The sequence below is a fragment of the Sander lucioperca genome, chromosome 20 (assembly GCF_008315115.2).
Source record: "Sander lucioperca isolate FBNREF2018 chromosome 20, SLUC_FBN_1.2, whole genome shotgun sequence".
NCBI classification, from domain to species: Eukaryota; Metazoa; Chordata; class Actinopteri; order Perciformes; family Percidae; genus Sander; species Sander lucioperca.
In genome coordinates, this window is record NC_050192.1 from 10,450,219 (window position 1) to 10,468,639 (window position 18,421).

Consider the following 18,421-nt stretch of genomic DNA (forward strand, 5'->3'; position numbering starts at 1 on the left):
CTTCGGGACAGACTACAGCTCTAATCCAATCAGCTGTGTGGTTCCTGTTACTGCCCACAAGCAGACAAAAGACAAACAAATAAGCCTTCAATAAGAAGGATTAGGGCCCTGCAAACTCAATAAAGATTCCATTTGTGGTTTTAAGAGGGACCACTTTGAACAAAGCGCTTCCTGATATTACCACCTGAAGCTAGCGATATAGACAGAGATGGACACATTACAGTAACACAGTTAGTAGATGTACAAATAAACAGAAGTGTGTACACATTTAAATAGCAAATCAATATGTATGGCTGTCTGTCTGTCTGTCTGTCTGTCTGGCCTTTTGATCTTGATTTAGAAGACAGACAAATGCTTTATAGACCTAAAAGGGATTCACAGAAGCAATATAATGGTATGGTTCAAAAATATTTGTGATATGTTTTGCCTTATGGGACACTATAGTTCTTAGCTCAATTGCCACTGATGTCTCCCTTTCTAAGGGTCAAATCAGTGATATTTATGTGAAACTCTTCTCTGATATTAGCTCTGGTATACTAAACCACGTTTAATGGCCCTTCCTTATAAATACCTTTCAAGGAAGTAAACTGTATTTATGTACAGTACATGCATTCATTAATTAATATGCCTCTTTATCTTCTACCATCACAAGGCACGTGTGGGTGGTATCGAATTTTCCCCAGGTGTGGTCCACATCACGTCCGACAGCCCGCTCAGCAGCACGGCAATCATTGGCATTGCTGCTGCCGGTGCCCTGCTCATCCTTTTTATAGTGGTGGTTCTCATTGCCTACAAGCGCAAGTCCCGTGAAAGTGACCTGACCTTGAAGAGGCTGCAGATGCAGATGGACAACCTTGAGTCACGTGTGGCTCTAGAGTGCAAAGAGGGTAAGAGGTTGATGCTGATGTGTATTAGTAGGTTATATGGAGGAGAGTTTCTTCCTCAATAGATCCAATTAACTTTACCTTGAAAACCTTTTGAATTATTTATTTACTCTGTTTAAACAAGCACACTTGTTCAGAACAAAATGTCAAATCTCACAGTCTTTATCTTGTGAAAAGTGTTTTCTATTTACAGCTCTGTTAAGAATTGTAACATTTGATTATGGAATCCATATATTGTGTGAAGCTTATCACGTTTGACAGAACTAAAAGTAGAGTTGTAGAGTGAACTTGTTGATGAGTGAGTTAAAAATAGGGTCTGTAAACTGTCTTGGGGGAAATAATAGTTATAGGAGCCATGTATATTATGTTTGTTTATGGTTTATAGTTTTCACCTATTACGTAACGTAGGACATCATAGGGGTTGGTCTAGAGCTGTAATCGGGCCTTAAAAGTTCGGCCCGACAAGGCCTGAGCCCGACAGAATTCGGCCCGAGCCCGACCAGTACATTTTGATTGACAGATTTTTAAAAGCCGGAACCCGTTCACAGCCCGACTGTACAAAAGGCCGTCTATCAGCAGTGATTAGAGCGCATGTCAGAGAATAGCTCTTCACACCGCGAGCGGGCACACGCACCACTCGGCGGAAAAGGGAGAGAAAGAAAAAAGAGACTGCGCCGCACGCACACAGCTCTTTTGTCTTCCGTCAAGAATGAGTAATTTATACATTTTTTAACATAATTTATTCATGACTAACGGAGGCTATCGGCCAGTTGGAAGTTGGAACAAAGAAATAAAATAAGTCCTCCAGAAGCCAGCCTCTGTTTCACCTCCTCAGGATCCATTTACACGCTAATCGAAACGCATCACCTGACCGCTCGTTTACTGCGCAACCAGGAGCGAAAGCCCGAGCCCGGCCCGAGCCCGATAGAAATGAAGACCGAACCCGACCGAACCCGTCGGGTCCCGTCGGGTCCAGTCGGGTTCGGGCAAAGATCTTCAGCTCTAGGTTGGTCTCACAATAATCAGTCTATTTATAGACCTGAACACCTGCATTGCGGACACTAGAGAGGGGGTGAGCTTGGGTTTTTGCATTTTCTGTTGACCGCAAGTTTCTCCACATCTACGTTCACCTTTTTGCAGTATTTTTCAGGCAATTGGATTTTGTTTCTTGTTGTTTTTTCCGACCTTTAAATGAACAATACATCCTTGAAAGCATATCTCAGAGTGGATCTGAATTATTCTAACAGCACGTCATACAGGTGATTGTTCCCTGACTCAGCCTCTCGGCGGCTTATGGAGGTTGCAAAGAAGTCGCTACAGTAGTTTTAGACCAGGGAGATGTGATATGGGATTCAAACATTGGATAGATAAGTGACTAAGTAAAATAAAAGACTAGTATAATGAAGGTATTCTAATGTCATTCCAACAATTAGTAGGTAAATATAATCGTCCTAGGAAGTACTTTTTAAGTACGTAAGTAAGCAAATTAGGATCTTTATAGATATCGTTATAGTAGATTCCCAAATTAAAACTACTTTGGAACCCTCACTGTCTACCAACTCACAGTAAACTATCATTTTATATGTACATGTCTAAGAAACTGATCAGTTGACTGTAAACTATCTGAGATCAAAGGTTCCATAAAAATACTGTACTATAATAAGCTAACTGTTTTGCTATAGAAAAATAACTGGTTTGTGTATCTGGTTTATCCATCAGCTTTTGCAGAGCTCCAGACTGACATCCATGAGCTAACCAGTGATCTAGATGGAGCAGGAATCCCCTTCTTGGACTACAGGACCTACACCATGAGGGTCCTCTTCCCAGGCATAGAGGAACATCCTGTACTCCGAGATCTGGAGGTATGGCTCACTGATATTTAAATTGTATTACATACTGAGTGTGCCCCCTTAAGTCAGTGTCTGTTTTAATAAAGGAACACCTTGTAATTGACTAAAACAGTGCTTGACTTAATACTAAAACAATATTTAGATTATGCATGCTACAGATTGTGGTGATTTTTATTTATGACACAGGAAAACTTCCTTGTACATAGGGCATCAAAATCAAGTTCTTCACTAACATGCTTGAGGGCATTTGATATTTGCAGCATTTCCATTAAATAGATATTCCATTAGTTGTGTTGATCAGCATTTCTTAGGAATTCAAGAGGACAGCTAGGTATAAGAAGTTGATACCAATTTCGCATTCAATTTTAATAGTGCAAATAACACAAGTGTGTTTACCAGTTCTTCAGTCCCTCTCAAATAACAATCTCAATGCAATTAGCCTTATTTAAAATGAGAGCAAAATGAACAAGCAAATTAACAATGCGGTGGGTCACAGTAGGTGAAATTGACGCCAATGTTGTTTGTGTTGCTGTCTGGTAAACAAAAGCCTTTTGACGCCAGACAACAACACTTTTTTCAAAAAACAAACAAGGCAGCCCTCAAATCAGGAGCGTGCTCTCATTAATAACTCAAACGGTATGAGACGCTGCTCCGTTTTCTCTCTCCACCTCAAAAACAAATTAAAAGTCAATCAGCAGGAGAAAAGCAAAAGAAAAAAATCAAGTCATTTATCCCCAGTGGTGACATTGATAGACAGCCATAATTGAGCAGGTCGTCTTGTTCCATTAAGAGAATGATGGACCCCCATTTCACTGCCCCCAGGGTTGGCCACTCTATCACTGATGAGAATTTCCCAGTAATAAGCAATATTAATTATGTTTTAATTGGTATAAATGTCAAACTGTATGAGGAGTATAATGTGGAAAAGAGCCTAATGAAAAAAGCAGCAGGCTTGTCTTAGGCGGTTGATGGCTGCTTAATTGTTATTGATGTGTGAGAGAATTTAAAGTCAAGTTTTTGATTGTGAGTTGTAGGCAGTTAGAAATAGCACAGGTGATAAGAAGTTTGTCTAGGTTTACTGAAATAATGGGATATGCTTAGTACTGAAATATAAAAAAACATAGCGAGCACTCTGCGAGAATAACATAGAATAGAATTAAGATATAGTCTGGCATGTGTCAGCTCAATAAAGCTTATTGACATTTTATTTGTTCCTTGTAACTGTTAAGGTTTATTCTTAGCAGTCAAAATCACTTCCTTGCCTCTACAATTTATTTCCCCAACAATTTTACTTTACAACTGAATCCCATTTTGCTTGCTGCTTTTGTATGATTTTTTTCCTGTCATTATATTTCCCACTTACCTCTTGATCTTTACGGAAACAATTTCATTTCAGCAGTCATTGCCGTTTTACTGCTTCACATGTGAGCCTGCCAAACTTAAATATTCCAGTGACACTATAGTCAGGACATTTTGTTGTTTTTATGCACTGTCTCCATAATCCTAGGAGACATGTTAAACATGTTTGTGTTACGGTACTGTACAACATATTTGTTGGGATAGTAGGGGTAGATAAAAAAGGCAGAAAATGCACATCATGCACACACAATTCAGAGTTTGCCCAAATTTCCACGTGTGTCTGTATTCATACACTTGTACTGTATAAGCACAAAAAAGGCAAATGCTAACGTTCATCACACACATGCACACACAACATTGTACCCATCTTGTCAGGCGGTATGAAATTAGAATTGCAACTTAACAATAGCTCCCAGCAGATTACAAAGGGTTCCTCCAGGAAAGGTAAAAGACAGAACATATGCTGGTTGACAGCTGCATTGGGTACAAAGAGATGCTGTCTTACCACAAGTGCTCTTGACAGATAAAAAAAACAATCTCAATAGGTGCTATTTATGAAAAAAAATGAGAAGGAAAGCATGTGTGTCAAGTGACTAGTATAAATGGTGCAGGGACAATCTGGGCTCAGGCGAGGGGAATTCACATCACTGCACTCCCTTTCTACTTGCATTAGTGTGGAACACAGCACCATCGAAATAATATACTGTACATTCACTCTAGAGGCTTAGTGTTTTCCTGCCTTTATTCTCAACCTTCAGACTAAATGTAACAAAAGCTGGAAGATGTTAAACTCCTCATCTCCCTAGATCCTTTTTTCTTTCTCTCATTTTCTTTCTTTCTCTCTTTCCATCCTTATTTATGAAGGTGAATGTATGCATTGCTTTTATATATTACTACTATATATTTATAAAGATTAAAGCATTTGATTAGGGAGTCAGAGAGCTAATATTACATTTAGTTGAACTGATGACTAATTTGGTCTATGTGACATGGCCTTGAATGTGCCACACAAATCTGTACTTTTTTTACCTCCTTATTTTTAATGTGTCTCCGTCAAATTCCTCACAGGTGCCAGGCTACCGCCAGGAGCAAGTGGAGAAGGGGCTGAAGCTCTTCGGCCAGCTCATTAACAACAAGGTCTTCCTGCTGTGTTTTATTCGCACTCTTGAGGCCCAGCGTGGTTTCTCCATGAGGGACCGTGGCAACGTGGCCTCACTTATCATGACAGTGCTGCAGAGCAAGTTGGAGTATGCCACTGATGTCCTAAAGCACTTGCTGTCCGACCTCATAGACCGCAACCTTGAGAGCAAGAACCACCCCAAGCTGCTGCTCCGCAGGTGAGAACAAGGCACAAGAAAGAAGTGCCAAGATTAACTTTACTCCAATCACTGTCCAACAAGTGCCCAATATAACACAGCTGGTAGTGACCATTTTTGAAGTAATTGCTTTGCTGCACTGCAACTGTCTAACCAAATTTCTCTCCTTCTTGTTCCCACTTATAAAAAGTCTAAGCTACATATTTAAACACTGACCAACTGCCACACTTAACTCTCTGAACTTACTATCAAGGACAGGATATGCTACTCTATCTGTGCCTCTGTCCGTATCTGTGACATGTTTGGATTAACTCCTGTGACCTTGAATTGCTGGCTCTGTCTCAGAGACACCAGAGTGCATAGCCATGCACATCATTAGCAAAATAATTATGATTAATTAGCAGTGAATAGCTCAAGAGAAGAAAAAAAAAAGGGAGAACTGTGAAAGCTCACACTCCCTTGGATTTGTAGTCAAAGCTTTAATGGCATGCACTTGAACACGGCACTGTATGTGATTATGCTTCCTGCCCGCAGTGTTTGGTAAATGTGATGATTATGGTTACTTAAGTAAACCGGCTTCCTCACAGCTGTTGTGTATGTGAATGTGTGTGTGATTTGTGCATGTATGTCTTTATCTATATACACATGGTATTGTATGTCATTTTGCTTGGGGGTCGTAGGTCAAGTCTTGACACCCCCAGATGATTTGGCAGGCATGTCACAAATTAATTTGTCTGCCTCATTTCAATTAAAATAAAAATTTTCCCTCCGGCTAAAACCTCTTTACCAGTAAATCCACACAAATACGACAAGAATACAGTATATTATGCGAAGAGGACTTAAATGAATGCTGTCCTCGTACCATCCAAAAGACAGTGGGTATATTCATCTCATGAAAGCATGTTTAGACGCTACTTGGTGATGCAGAGAGAGATTAATGCTGTCTGGGCAGGAGGCATGATTAATTGCAACCAGAGCTCACCGAACATGGTGCAGCCACTAAACAATGGAGTAACTGCTGTTCCTGGCACTAGATACAACACAAGAGATGGCATGTAGAGCAGAGACAGGGAGAGGTAGTCAAGGACAATGAAGACACTTAAAGCTGTGTCACCAAGGAAAGCTGACTGCTGGGCCATGGAGGCAAGTAGTAAAATCAGCTCTTTGATCACTGAGGTTCCATCTCACTAGTGCCTTGTATGTGCTCTACCTAGATAATGTTGATTTATGTCTTGTCAGAATTGGATTTGATAGTACATTTAGAACAAACCAACAACTGTTCTTCAAGCACAGTCCAAATACAACACCCTGTCTTGGATCACACTTTCACTCCACATTCCTTCTCTTCCTCCTCCATTGTCATCAAAGGTGAGGGAGAAGGAAAACCTAGGGGGAACGCCATCGCATTCAGCCAGCACTGGAGAGAGCGCACGTTTACAACAAATGCACATGCAGTTTGATTGCCTATTTGTCATACACATGATTGTGATTGCCACTTTCTTTGTGTCATTCTTCCTCCTTGGATGCGCTTGTTAGTCCTTCAACATCCCAGCATGCATTTCAGATCTGATGAGGCAGTGTGATCAAGCTACGCCACCCTATAGTGTGGGCTGACTGGCGTGTCCTTGTATAGCAGCGGAAACTAGCCCAGATACACAGGCATGAGGCTGTGAAGATGAAGCTTAATCTTGTCTGTAAAGATACAGTAGCACCCCTACCTCTCTTCTTCTTCCCCTTAATTTCTTCTATCTGTTCTCTCCCTTTTTTTCTTTCTTTCTTTCACCACGTTTGCTCATTTTGAGTGTTATTTTCCCTCACTACCTGCCTCTGCTCACTTTCCTCCACTCTCTCCTCTATTTGTCTTCAGTTCTGAAGCTTGTGTAACTTGTGTCACCCCGTCACCATCTTTATCTCTCTCTTCCTCTTCTTATACCCGCTCTCTCAATCTATATTCCCTTCTCTTCCTCCCCTCCCCTGTTTTCTTGATTGCTAAATCAATGCTTAAAGTGTGTGAGCAGGGTGTCTCTGGCACAGCATCTGAGCATGGCTACCCACTGCCTCCTCTTCCAAGAAGTCTGTGTTTACGTGTGTGTGTGTGTGTGTGTGTGTGTGTGTGTGTGTCTTTTTCCTGTCTCTCCACACACAAACACACATCCTTCCATCTGTCCCATCTCAACCTGTTCTGAAACACAACCACCAGGCAAGCTAACTAACGAGAGCCTTCCACAACCATCTGTCGTATTCCTTGCTGCATTTTCCTCCTGTATCTCCTCTTTTCCCTCCATTCCTCCACCTCTCACTCGCCTCCCCCTGCCACCATCCCTCATCCCATCATGCATAGCCTTAAGTTTAGTTTGGCTGCAGTTGTTGTGTCAAAATAGCAGTTTTGATATTGTTCAAAATATGAAAGCCCAATATGTTCTTGCGTTGATTACAACCTTGCTTTGGCTCCAACGCAGACACACAATCATCACACAGGGTAAAATAGACCGAATAAATGTCTGCATGTGCATGTATGCATCAACAAGTCGGTGTCTGCAGTTAGCCGTCACTGTGACACATAGTGTTTGACACTGATATGATGACCAATCTTCCTCACCAGGAGGTAAAGAAATGTCTGATCTCAAGCTGTGCTGTTCTAACATGTGACTGAAACCAGGCAAGACTCTCTTACATGTTTGGTTAACACAGCTGCCTTCACTTCTTTTTAATCTCTTTGTTTTTTTATGTTACTGAACATAACATGACATAACATAACAAAACACACTCTGGTTGCAGCTTCTTAAATGTGAGAAATTGTTGGTCAAACAAAATAAGCATTTGAAGATGCTACTTTGATTACTGGGAAAAAAAACATTTGACATTAATCCACAAAATATCTGCAAGAAATTGCATTGCAGTGAGGGATCATTCTTAAGTGTAAATCAAAGAAATATCAGTAAAGGACAGAGGCAGGACAGATTTATCTTTGATTGATTATTACTTACAGTAGAACTGTAAGATGGTGGCTTTGTTGTGGTAGATTTTATGCTCACATTTACCATCAAAGATTCACAGTTCTCCAGGAAGGAACAGTTTTTCAGAAAGTGCCCATTTTATGCAGATACATAAATACATTTTACTGGCAGCAATGGCCGACCAAAATGTTAAATGTGTGATGAAGCACGAATTCCTTTCAACCCTACCTCAGTAATCAGGGGGAACTAAGCACTGCCAGGTCCCCTCTGCTCTAGATCATTCTCGATGCCCACTGCCCCTCTGACCAGCTGCCAAGTAGGCAAGGCTGACAATGCCAACATGCCACGGCACATTTCATTGCATTAACCCAAACATAGGTTGCACTGTGTTTTGAGTAGCAGCTGAGGAGAGGTTTGGAGAACATTGTTTGAAACTTGTAATACCCAATGCTAACTTTAGATCTTAAAGCAGCTCTGTCACAGTGCCATTTGTATCCTTGTTCTCAATACACTGTGCTGTGATCGAGAATGAGCATAAGCAAATTGGCGAGGCCGTGCCAAGACTTCTTATTGCAGCAGGGCCGGCACCTGCTGCCAGAAGCACACACACACACACACACACACACACACACACACACACACACACACACACACACACAATAAAGTCCGCACACATGGTAATTTCTGAATACATACACAGTGGGATTAATTTGTGCTTTTTGCACGCTAGCCTTAAAACAGCGCCACACTTGTTCACTTACACAGGCACACAAAAACACAATCTATTGGAAGTGAGTAAGGAAAGAGAAGTTTAAAAGAATAAAAGTGCAGGGAAGACTCAGCCAAGCCATTTATTCGCATTCATTTCTTCATTTTCCTTTCCTACTGCTCCCTCCCTGCTTCCTTTCCTGTGCACCTCCTCCTTTCTCCATGCTTCTTTCATCCCTTTGATAGATGGGCTACATTTGTGGAAATGGAGAGGATTTGGAAGTGTGTATGATTACAGGATCCAGAGTGGGGAAGCCAGAGGGAGGGAGGAAGCTAGCAAGAACACATGAAAGAAAAGATGAAAAGTGACCTTGTTGACCCTTGGATCTGTGGACGGAGGAAGGGTGAGAGGGGCGGCAATATAAAAGTGCGGGCACAGTGAGAGGCAGGAAGTTAATCCCCCCCAGGTGTTGTGCCAGTGTTGGCGGGGGGTGCCAGGCCAGCCCACTGGCACAGCGGACATTATCATCCCCCTCATGCCTCAGTGTGGAGTCCCTTAAAGAGGCTGTCTGAATGGTGAAAGGTGGGAGGGCTGCAGGTGGCAGCTGAAATACGGGACAAAACCTACACACACAAACACACGCACGCGCACACACACACACACACACACACACACACACACACACACACACACACACACACACACACACACACACACACAGAACACTAATCCTGAAATATTGATGCCTATGGTAGTTGCTTATTGAAAGCAGAGGGAGGGGTGTGTGGGTGTGTGTGTTTGAGGTGTTCTGACAGATTAAGCACACACCCATGCTGCTGGTCAAAAAGATTGTTTTCAAAGGATATCCGATCCTCTCCTCTCCTCTTTCTCCCCTCACCACCACCGCTGTTGTTATTATGTATGCAGATTAGTCATTCACACGGGATCAATCACACTGTTGGCCCAGGCCAACACATACGCACACACACACACAAACGCAGAGACACACCATTTTGCCACACCAGTGGAGCATGGATGCCAGGCGGAGAAAGAGAGGGAGATGTATTCATTCACTTTCTATTGTGCACGGATCGAGTGTTAGTCCAGTGAATAGGCAAGGGAGCGCTTGATAATGAGGCCAGTGTTATTACAGAGCCGCTCCAGCCCCTAACGACATCAATCCACTGGGATCAAATAAAGGCTTTTAATTGCTTTTTCTCATATTAAAATCCCCACTGCCGTAGATGAGCTGCCCTTGGCGTGCCTGAGCATAAAAGCCAACCGAAAGATTGTCTCAAAGGCCATCATATGTGCAAAGGCTCTCTCAATTCTTGTCTTTGCAAATATTTGTGTAACGAAAGCCTATTCATTAGCAGCGGACATCATTTTAGTAGAATATATGATAACGTTAAATATGTATGATGGTAATAAGAGCATGGGGGATCATATGATCATTATGTGCTTTGTGTCTATATGTTTGCAGGACTGAGTCTGTTGCAGAGAAAATGCTGACAAACTGGTTTACATTCCTCCTCTACAAGTTTCTGAAGGTACCTCTAATTTTTGTTTTCAACTTTACTGAACAGTTTAAGCTCCACAAGTAGTTTAGTTCTAGCCTCAACGTTTTTTTATGCTTAAATTTGCAAATTGATTGGATACTTTAGCAAGTAATTGTGATTGACATCCATTAATTCTCTCTCGTGTATTTTTGGGGCTGTAAAACTTGCTCAAAAATAAACTAAGAAGTCTACTTCTTCATGGCAGTATGTAAACTTTGAACTAAAGCAGAGCTCTATTTAAGGTATAATTTGGAACATGAATATTACTATTCTAAAGTATTATTAAGTATTTAGTATTCTATACTAAATATTTTTTGCATCTACTAGTCTCCATTAAAAGCCAGTCTTCCTGTCAGAACTACCTCTAAGATTCATTAGAGAATTTGTTGTCCTTTTTCAGCTAGCATGTATTAAGGAGGCATACCTACTCCATAGGGTGCCACTATTCACTAAAAGCAAGATCCACCACTCCTCTCCAGCTTTGAGTCAAAGAAAGTTCACCATCATCATCATGTTTTTCTCCTCAATATCTCCACTCATCGCTTTACTGCAGCAGTGAGGGAAATAAAAACAAGATAAAGGCCAATCTCTTCAGTTTAATAAACAACAGTATTTTCAGGTGGGAAGAAGATGGTGTCAAGATTCAATTTTTTATTATATTTTTCACTGTTTATCCATTAAATCTTCACCAAATTCTGGCTTCCTTTCAGCAAAGTTTATTTTTTGATAGGTGGTACAGTTGTCTTTAATTTAGGGGAACGATAAAGTTTAGGACATGATATTAGTTAGTCTTGCTCAGCAACTCTGGAGGAAAGGCAGCCTGGAAAACATAACAAAAAGCAACTACAAAATCTTAAACTTTGCTGTCAGTGAATCAAGTGTAGCAATGGCTTCAAAGTTTTCTTCCTCCCTCCCAACTTTTTCTCTGTTGCTCTCTCTCTAAATCTCTTTGCAGGAGTGTGCAGGCGAACCTCTCTTCTCCCTCTTCTGTGCCATCAAGCAGCAGATGGAGAAAGGCCCCATTGACTCCATCACAGGAGAGGCACGCTACTCGCTCAGTGAGGACAAGCTCATCAGACAACAGATTGACTACAAGACGCTGGTAAGGGGTTCACTGGCCCAGGGGTCTAAGGGCTAAGCGGGGACACTTAATATGCTCTCAGGGACAAGAGGAGAGAAGGGTGGTTATGGGTTGTCGGTCATGAGATGAGCAACGGTACATAAAGTTGTCGTTGTCGCGCTTGACATGCATGGGGCACAGGAGTGAAGAGCTCACTGGAGCTGTCACCGAAATGAGCAGGGCTTTGGGATGGGAAGGAAGGAAAGAGACTATGCATGTGTATACTATGTCTGATGCTGAACTTCTCTCCTTCTGGAACCTCTCGTTTATTCCCAGAGTCTGTCTGTTGTTGTCTTTCCTCAACTCTGACATGTTTGTTTGCACAGGGGAAACTCTGACACTGTTTAGTCCTTCTGTCTTTCTTTTCTAGTGTCACATCTGTTTGTACTCTGCATTCTGGAAAACAGATTTTTTTAATACTCTATCAGTGTCCATTGTGAACTGTGATAGGGACAAAACCATAAAACATCCTAGAAATTTGCTTCAGACTGGCCTTTTACAACTGAAACACCAATACTCCGCTTACCACCTTTTTCCACAATATACCATGTCAAGAAACCATACTTTTAGATAGAAAGATAACACATAACCCTCTAATTTGTAATGTGTATTTGTGCTCATCTTGTAATTTGGGTAAATCTACCAACACCTGGAGACAGTACTGATGAATATGATAATAATAGTATAATTAGCTGGTTTACTGCTCATCAATTAAGGTAGCACATTGCTGTCTCTCTTCAAGCTCTGAGGAAAAAGCAGTTTCCTTGATGAATGACCTTTCTTTTCCTGCAATTCACTTAAAGGCCCTTTGGCGAGCACAACATTATTTCAGTTCCATTGAGTACCAATCGACAGCGTAAACAACATTACACATAAAACACACATACATCTTCTCTACAAAAGATTAAACATGCATTAGATATAGCACACTTTATTCTTTGCACTAAATCAACTTGGAAATATGTTTTTATCTTTCCAGGTTGACTACTGCAGTTACAAATATTGCAAAAATCCTTTCCTATTGATACACAAACAATATATTTTCCACATGTAAAATATGACAAAGGTTGTCTTTTAAAACAACAAAAGTCAACACTTGGGATGTGTTTCACTGGCAGTTTGCTGCCAAACTCCCCTTTGTAGCATAAATAATCTACACATGTATTGGATTTCGGATATTAATATTGGATATTAATCTTTAATCACTAATAAATTAATAATCATTTGCACTCGTGAAAATAGGGCACCACTTTGAGTTTTCTGAGCCGAAGACGCTCAAATTGAATGGATTAAATTATCAAATTTAACGTATAACGTAATTTAATCATCAATTATGTTTCAATTAAGATTTAGTATTTCAGTCTCAAATCGAAAGCCATAGAGTTCGTAGCTGTACATTGACCCAAGATTCTGTAAAAAAAACTTTAGATTTGTAAAACGAAGGTAATTGAATTGATGGACGCAAAATCACTGAAACGCTTGTCTTAGGTTTGAATTTAGAGTAACTTTAAAAAGCATTCAATCTCAAAAATACAGCGGCGAAGGCAAACGGCGAACAAGCTTACCGCCAAAAAAAGAAGCTAACTCAAGATCGTGGTTGGTGTCAACTTTTAAACTGACAGCTTCTGATGGGCTGTCCTCAAAGGGAGGAGCAGAGTACTTCTTCTCTCATCCTTCTTGGAGTTTTAAGTTACAAACTTCTTTATTAGAGAAACTAAAGGAATGGTTATTAAACAAAATTTGTATGCTTAGAACATTATATTTCCCCATCGCTAATTTATAATAACACTGAATTAACATTATAACATGTCCTATAGATAACCTAAACAAGAAAGGTTAAATAGCATCACTTTACACACATCTTGCATAGTATACATTCATTAATACATCAAGGGTTATAAGGGTTAAAGATTTAATCAGCACATTAAAGCAATTCTTTGATAATACATCTTCTTGTAAGCATACTTTTGACATGGCAAAAATAGCAAGAGTTGTGACATTAGGAATCAGAATAATAAAATATAATCAATGAAAAGGTTATATCAGTCTACATTTAGCAGTTTGAAACAGAAGTTCTTCATGAATACTAGAAGTATTGTGACTTTGGACACTACAATGCATATTTATATACTTGAAAATAATAACGGCTTTCTGCTATTCTTGGTTAAGCATTTTGTCAGGAATTGTAATTACCTATGTCTGAGGGTAGGAAGAATAGGAACAAAAAGATACAGTTAGGAAGGCAACAAGGAAAGGAATAACTATCTGTGGCTTCCTGATTAGGCTAGCTTTGGTTGATCAAAGAAAAACACAGAGTTGCTTGATTGATCAAGAGATATACAGTTGTGAACCTTTTTGCTGAGGTGGAAAGGGCTGTTTCTCCAAAGTTAACTAGGTGAAAGGCACTTTCTCACAGATACCCCCTCATGCCAGGCATTCTGTCATAAATTCTTATGACAAATCCTTGTCAACGAGAAGGGCCGAAATGCTTGATTTAGAGTGTTTTTCTGTTTTAAATCTGGAAATGCATTAGGATGACATTAGTTATTATTTTTGGGTTATAAGAAAGTTGAGGAGTACATTTAAAACATGTTTTATCCAATAGCAGTCAATTCACTGTCTTCATGGTTTCAACTTCACCCACAGAGGAAAGTTCACAGAGAGAGTTGAGTCAAAGGTTATCTTGCAGCTGGAACAGCACCAGTCCAATACACGATCTTTATGAGTCTTTGGATAATTAAGTGAATTAAAAATAATACCACAGATTTCAGGCTACACCTTACCTTACAGTGGCAGTCTTGTGATTATTACTGCTCAAGGTGGTGAACTGCATCCATCCAGAGAATGAGAAAAGCCCAGAGATCCAGGTGAAGGTGCTGAACTGTGATACCATCAGCCAGGTGAAGGAGAAGATCCTGGATGCCATCTACAAGAACGTCCCACACTCCCACCGTCTAAAAGCCTCCGACATGGACCTAGGTACAAATCTTTGTCTTGTTATATATAAATAATGTTTTTCTGTCTAGTCCTGTCATGACTGGCTGTTGAAGAGTTTTGCCCTTTTTTATGTATATCATGATATTGGGATATTTACAAACAGCTTGTCAAAACATTTCTAACCATGCAGTGTTTCCCATCTATGTGCCTGAACTTAGACACTCATTGATTTTTCCCAAGGCTTCCCCACTCTTCCCAGCCCCTCTTAAAAAGTACAAGTCTTCTTAGATATACAGTACAGAAGTAGCTTTCTTTTCAACCTCGGGAGACTTGACATCCTGGCTCAGATGTCTGAGATTGGTCTCTCCCCTCCCCAAACTTCCCATTGATCGACTCTCTTGTCGACTAGCGTCTGAGTCAGATGATTGATTAGCTAATCAATCGAGACGCTTAGTGATTTCTTCCCTACAAAATCATTTCTCTAGTGCCCTTTCTTTCTTTCTTTCTTTCTTTCTTTCTTTCTTTCTTTCTTTCTTTCTTTCTTTCTTTCCGAGTAGGTTAGGATTTGTATGAAAGACTTGATTATATGAATATATGACTTTGTTGCTATTTATGACCCCTATGAGCAACTGCAGTATGTAGTTATTTTCCCTGAGTTGTGTAATTGTATTTCTTAGGTATGTCAATTGTATCCAACTTGGGTCTAATATATTTGCAAATTACTCCCAAGAAAGGGTGCAATGATATACCTTCTCTCCAAGACATCTAGTGATCAGCGGGTTTGGTACAGCTTGTGTGTGTGTGTGTGTGTGTGTGTGTGTGTGTGTGTGTGTGTGTGTGTGTGTTTGTGTACAGTACATGTACACAGACATGCATGCTTGTGAGCACAATATTATCCATGATTGTTTGTCTCCCGATATTTACAGGCTGTTTCTGCACCATGCACTGTGCTTTTTATGGTTTAATATTGCCAGATGGATTTTCTAGGCCCCTGTTGTGTGTTTGTAATAGCATATTTATAACCAACCCTAGATTTAAGATGGGCTACCGTAGGGAATGTGCCTGTGTGATAGCTAAGTGAAGAGATTGGTTTAGCCTTTTGACGACACTCCTGGATAAAATTGTTTTATTGCCCCCATTGGGCAGGATGTGTTGTTCTGTTATTGTTTTATCATGAAAGGAAATTGGAAATTGTCAGTTAGTTGGCCACTCGATCTGTATGTGTGTGATTGTAAGTATGAGTAGGAGAGGGAGGATGAGTAAATGCATGCTTACAAGAGAACATGTGTATACAGTACATATCCAACATGCAATTTGTGTAATTTGCAAGTCATGCTGTTGTGATTAGCATGTCTTGGTCTTGTGCTATTTATGGTGATGATTGTTAGATTGCTGGAAACAGGTCTTCCATTTGATTGATCTGTTATGATGACACACTTTTAAGTTGAAGAAAGGTGCTCTATGTAAACTATACAGGTAATATCATTGGCTCTAGTGATCTCTGACACATGCACACACACACACACACACACACACACACACACACACACACACACACACACACACACGCACACACGCACGCACGCACACACACACACAAAACCATAAAAACATACACAAACAGATACACAGACTTGTAGATTGCAATGGCTGAAAAGAATAATGAGATTGTGGAAGGCTTGTCCCCTTGGCCAGGAATGTTGTTATCCCAGATATTGTTCTTGATTCCCCTCTGCTGCAATCCTTCAGAGAAGATGTGGCCCGAGAACATGGAAGCTAGGCCCTGTGTGTGTGTGTGTGTGTGTGTGTGTGTGTGTGTGTGTGTGTGTGTGTGTGTGTGTGTGTGTGTGTGTGTGTGTGTGTGTGTGTGTTTGTGTGTGTGTGTGTGTGTGTGTGTGTGTGTGTCTTTGTGTATGTCTTTGTGTGTGTGTGTGTGTGTGTGTGTGTGTGTGTGTGTGTGTGTGTGTGTGTGTGTGTGTGTATGTGTGTGTGTGTGTGTGTTAGCAGTAGCAAATGTGTGCTAAGCATCTCTGTGGAGTCACCTTCAACCTTTCTCCTCACCATCAGCTCCCATACACTTCCCAAACCCCTTGTCTCTTTGGCTGTGTATGAGTCTAAAATGCAAGTCTACACACACACACACACACACACACACACTGTTCTCTTCCTACTTCAGCAACCACTGGATTTGGGAATCTGAGTAATCTCAGTTTGCTCTGGTTTACACCAAGTTTATCCTTTTATTTATTCCTTTCTTTTTTTTCTCATTTCTTCATGTGTTTACTGAGCTTCGACTGGAGACGGGCGCTCATTTGCATCTTTATGGGAAGATGTACTGTATAGACAAAAACAACAGGAGAATATTTATTTCCTGCAGACCATTCTGGTCGATCCTCCAAAGACAGGCCTCATCATACACCACAGTGATTGCTGCTTTGTTTTTCTGTTTGTGATCAAAATAGGAGATGACAGTGGTTGACGCTAGTGTGAAGCCCAGCAAGGAGCACAGACACAATAACGTATTCATGAAGCCCATGATGTCTGCAGAAAGAATAGAGGAATCATCTGCTTGTTTGTTTTTGAGATGACTTTCCTTTTTCACTTATGATAATGTTGCTGGGGTATTGTGAGATGTTTCGATTAAAGCTTCTGTTTGTTTTTGCTGGTGTGTATATAATGTAGATGTAATTTGGTTGTAAGGTCATGTAAATTGTGTCCTGTTAAAATGAAAGACACTGTCAAATGCACTGCATGTTACTTGTTGAAAAGTATGGGGATGAGGTGATCTGCAATCTGTGTCGTTTTAGGTTTGCAGCTTTCTAGTTTCTCCATATACGGCTGCCGTGGATTTGATTCTGGTGTGCTTCTACCAAAGATTCCAGCAATAACAATAAGAGCAGCTAGGCAGGGGGGTTAGAAGGGAGAGCAGGGACCAATAGCGCTTTCAGAGAGCAGATCTTAAGAGCCAGTGCTGCAAATAGAAAAAGAAGTGCACAAGCCCTGGGCATGCAGCTGTAATCACACCCATCGATCGCACCAGCAAAAGAGATGGAAAGAAGTTAAGAGGGAGAGCTTGATTCTAAAAAGAGTAGAGTGGGTGATGCATTTAATTTGCCTGTTGTTACTGTCTCTCACGTGTGCCATTTCTCTTTTGGTTCTACATCTCTTTGCCTTTCTCTTTTACTCCTACTCTTAAGATGTTAGTGTTTTCACCTCTTTTTGATTCTATTCAGGTTTTTCATGACAATGTGAGATTGACATATTGAATGTCACTGCAACTTTAGAACCAATCTGTCTGAATTGTTGCTCTGGTTAAAAACACAAATTTCTCCGAAGGTGGAAATGCATTGTTTCTTGTACCAAAGGCATATCAGCACACCAAACATCATGTCAAGATTTTGTGATATCTTATCTTTGCAAAACATGTAAGAGTAAAAAGTAAATATAGTCAAAAGAGTAGTGTTGTGGGAATATAGTTGATAATATCTTGATGTTTTTTTCCCCTCCCTTGCAATTGCAGAATGGCGTCAGGGTCGGGGACAGCGCATGATCCTGCAGGATGAAGACATCACCACTAAGATCGAAGGTGACTGGAAGAGACTGAACATGCTGTACCATTACCAGGTAAGACTATGACTGTATCTGCTAAAATGTGGTCAACAGCAACCTGCTTATGTTGCCTACCAAAACTACCAGTCTCAATATATAACAACATACAATATAACACATA

The 18,421-nt window shown here is 40.6% G+C and overlaps 1 protein-coding gene across 3 annotated transcripts in view; it reads left to right on the forward strand.

Annotated features, from left to right (window-relative positions):
- The window catches only part of plxna4 (plexin A4), a 252,928-nt gene that overhangs the window by 195,128 nt on the left and 39,379 nt on the right, over window positions 1-18,421 (forward strand). For all 3 annotated transcript variants that reach the window (XM_035996329.1, XM_031313676.2, XM_035996330.1), the window contains exons 20-26: window positions 653-887; window positions 2,604-2,746; window positions 5,162-5,430; window positions 10,559-10,625; window positions 11,590-11,736; window positions 14,574-14,733; window positions 18,212-18,315. In XM_035996329.1, the coding sequence (XP_035852222.1) occupies window positions 653-887; window positions 2,604-2,746; window positions 5,162-5,430; window positions 10,559-10,625; window positions 11,590-11,736; window positions 14,574-14,733; window positions 18,212-18,315 (1,125 nt within the window). The remainder of the gene's footprint in view (window positions 1-652; window positions 888-2,603; window positions 2,747-5,161; window positions 5,431-10,558; window positions 10,626-11,589; window positions 11,737-14,573; window positions 14,734-18,211; window positions 18,316-18,421) is intronic.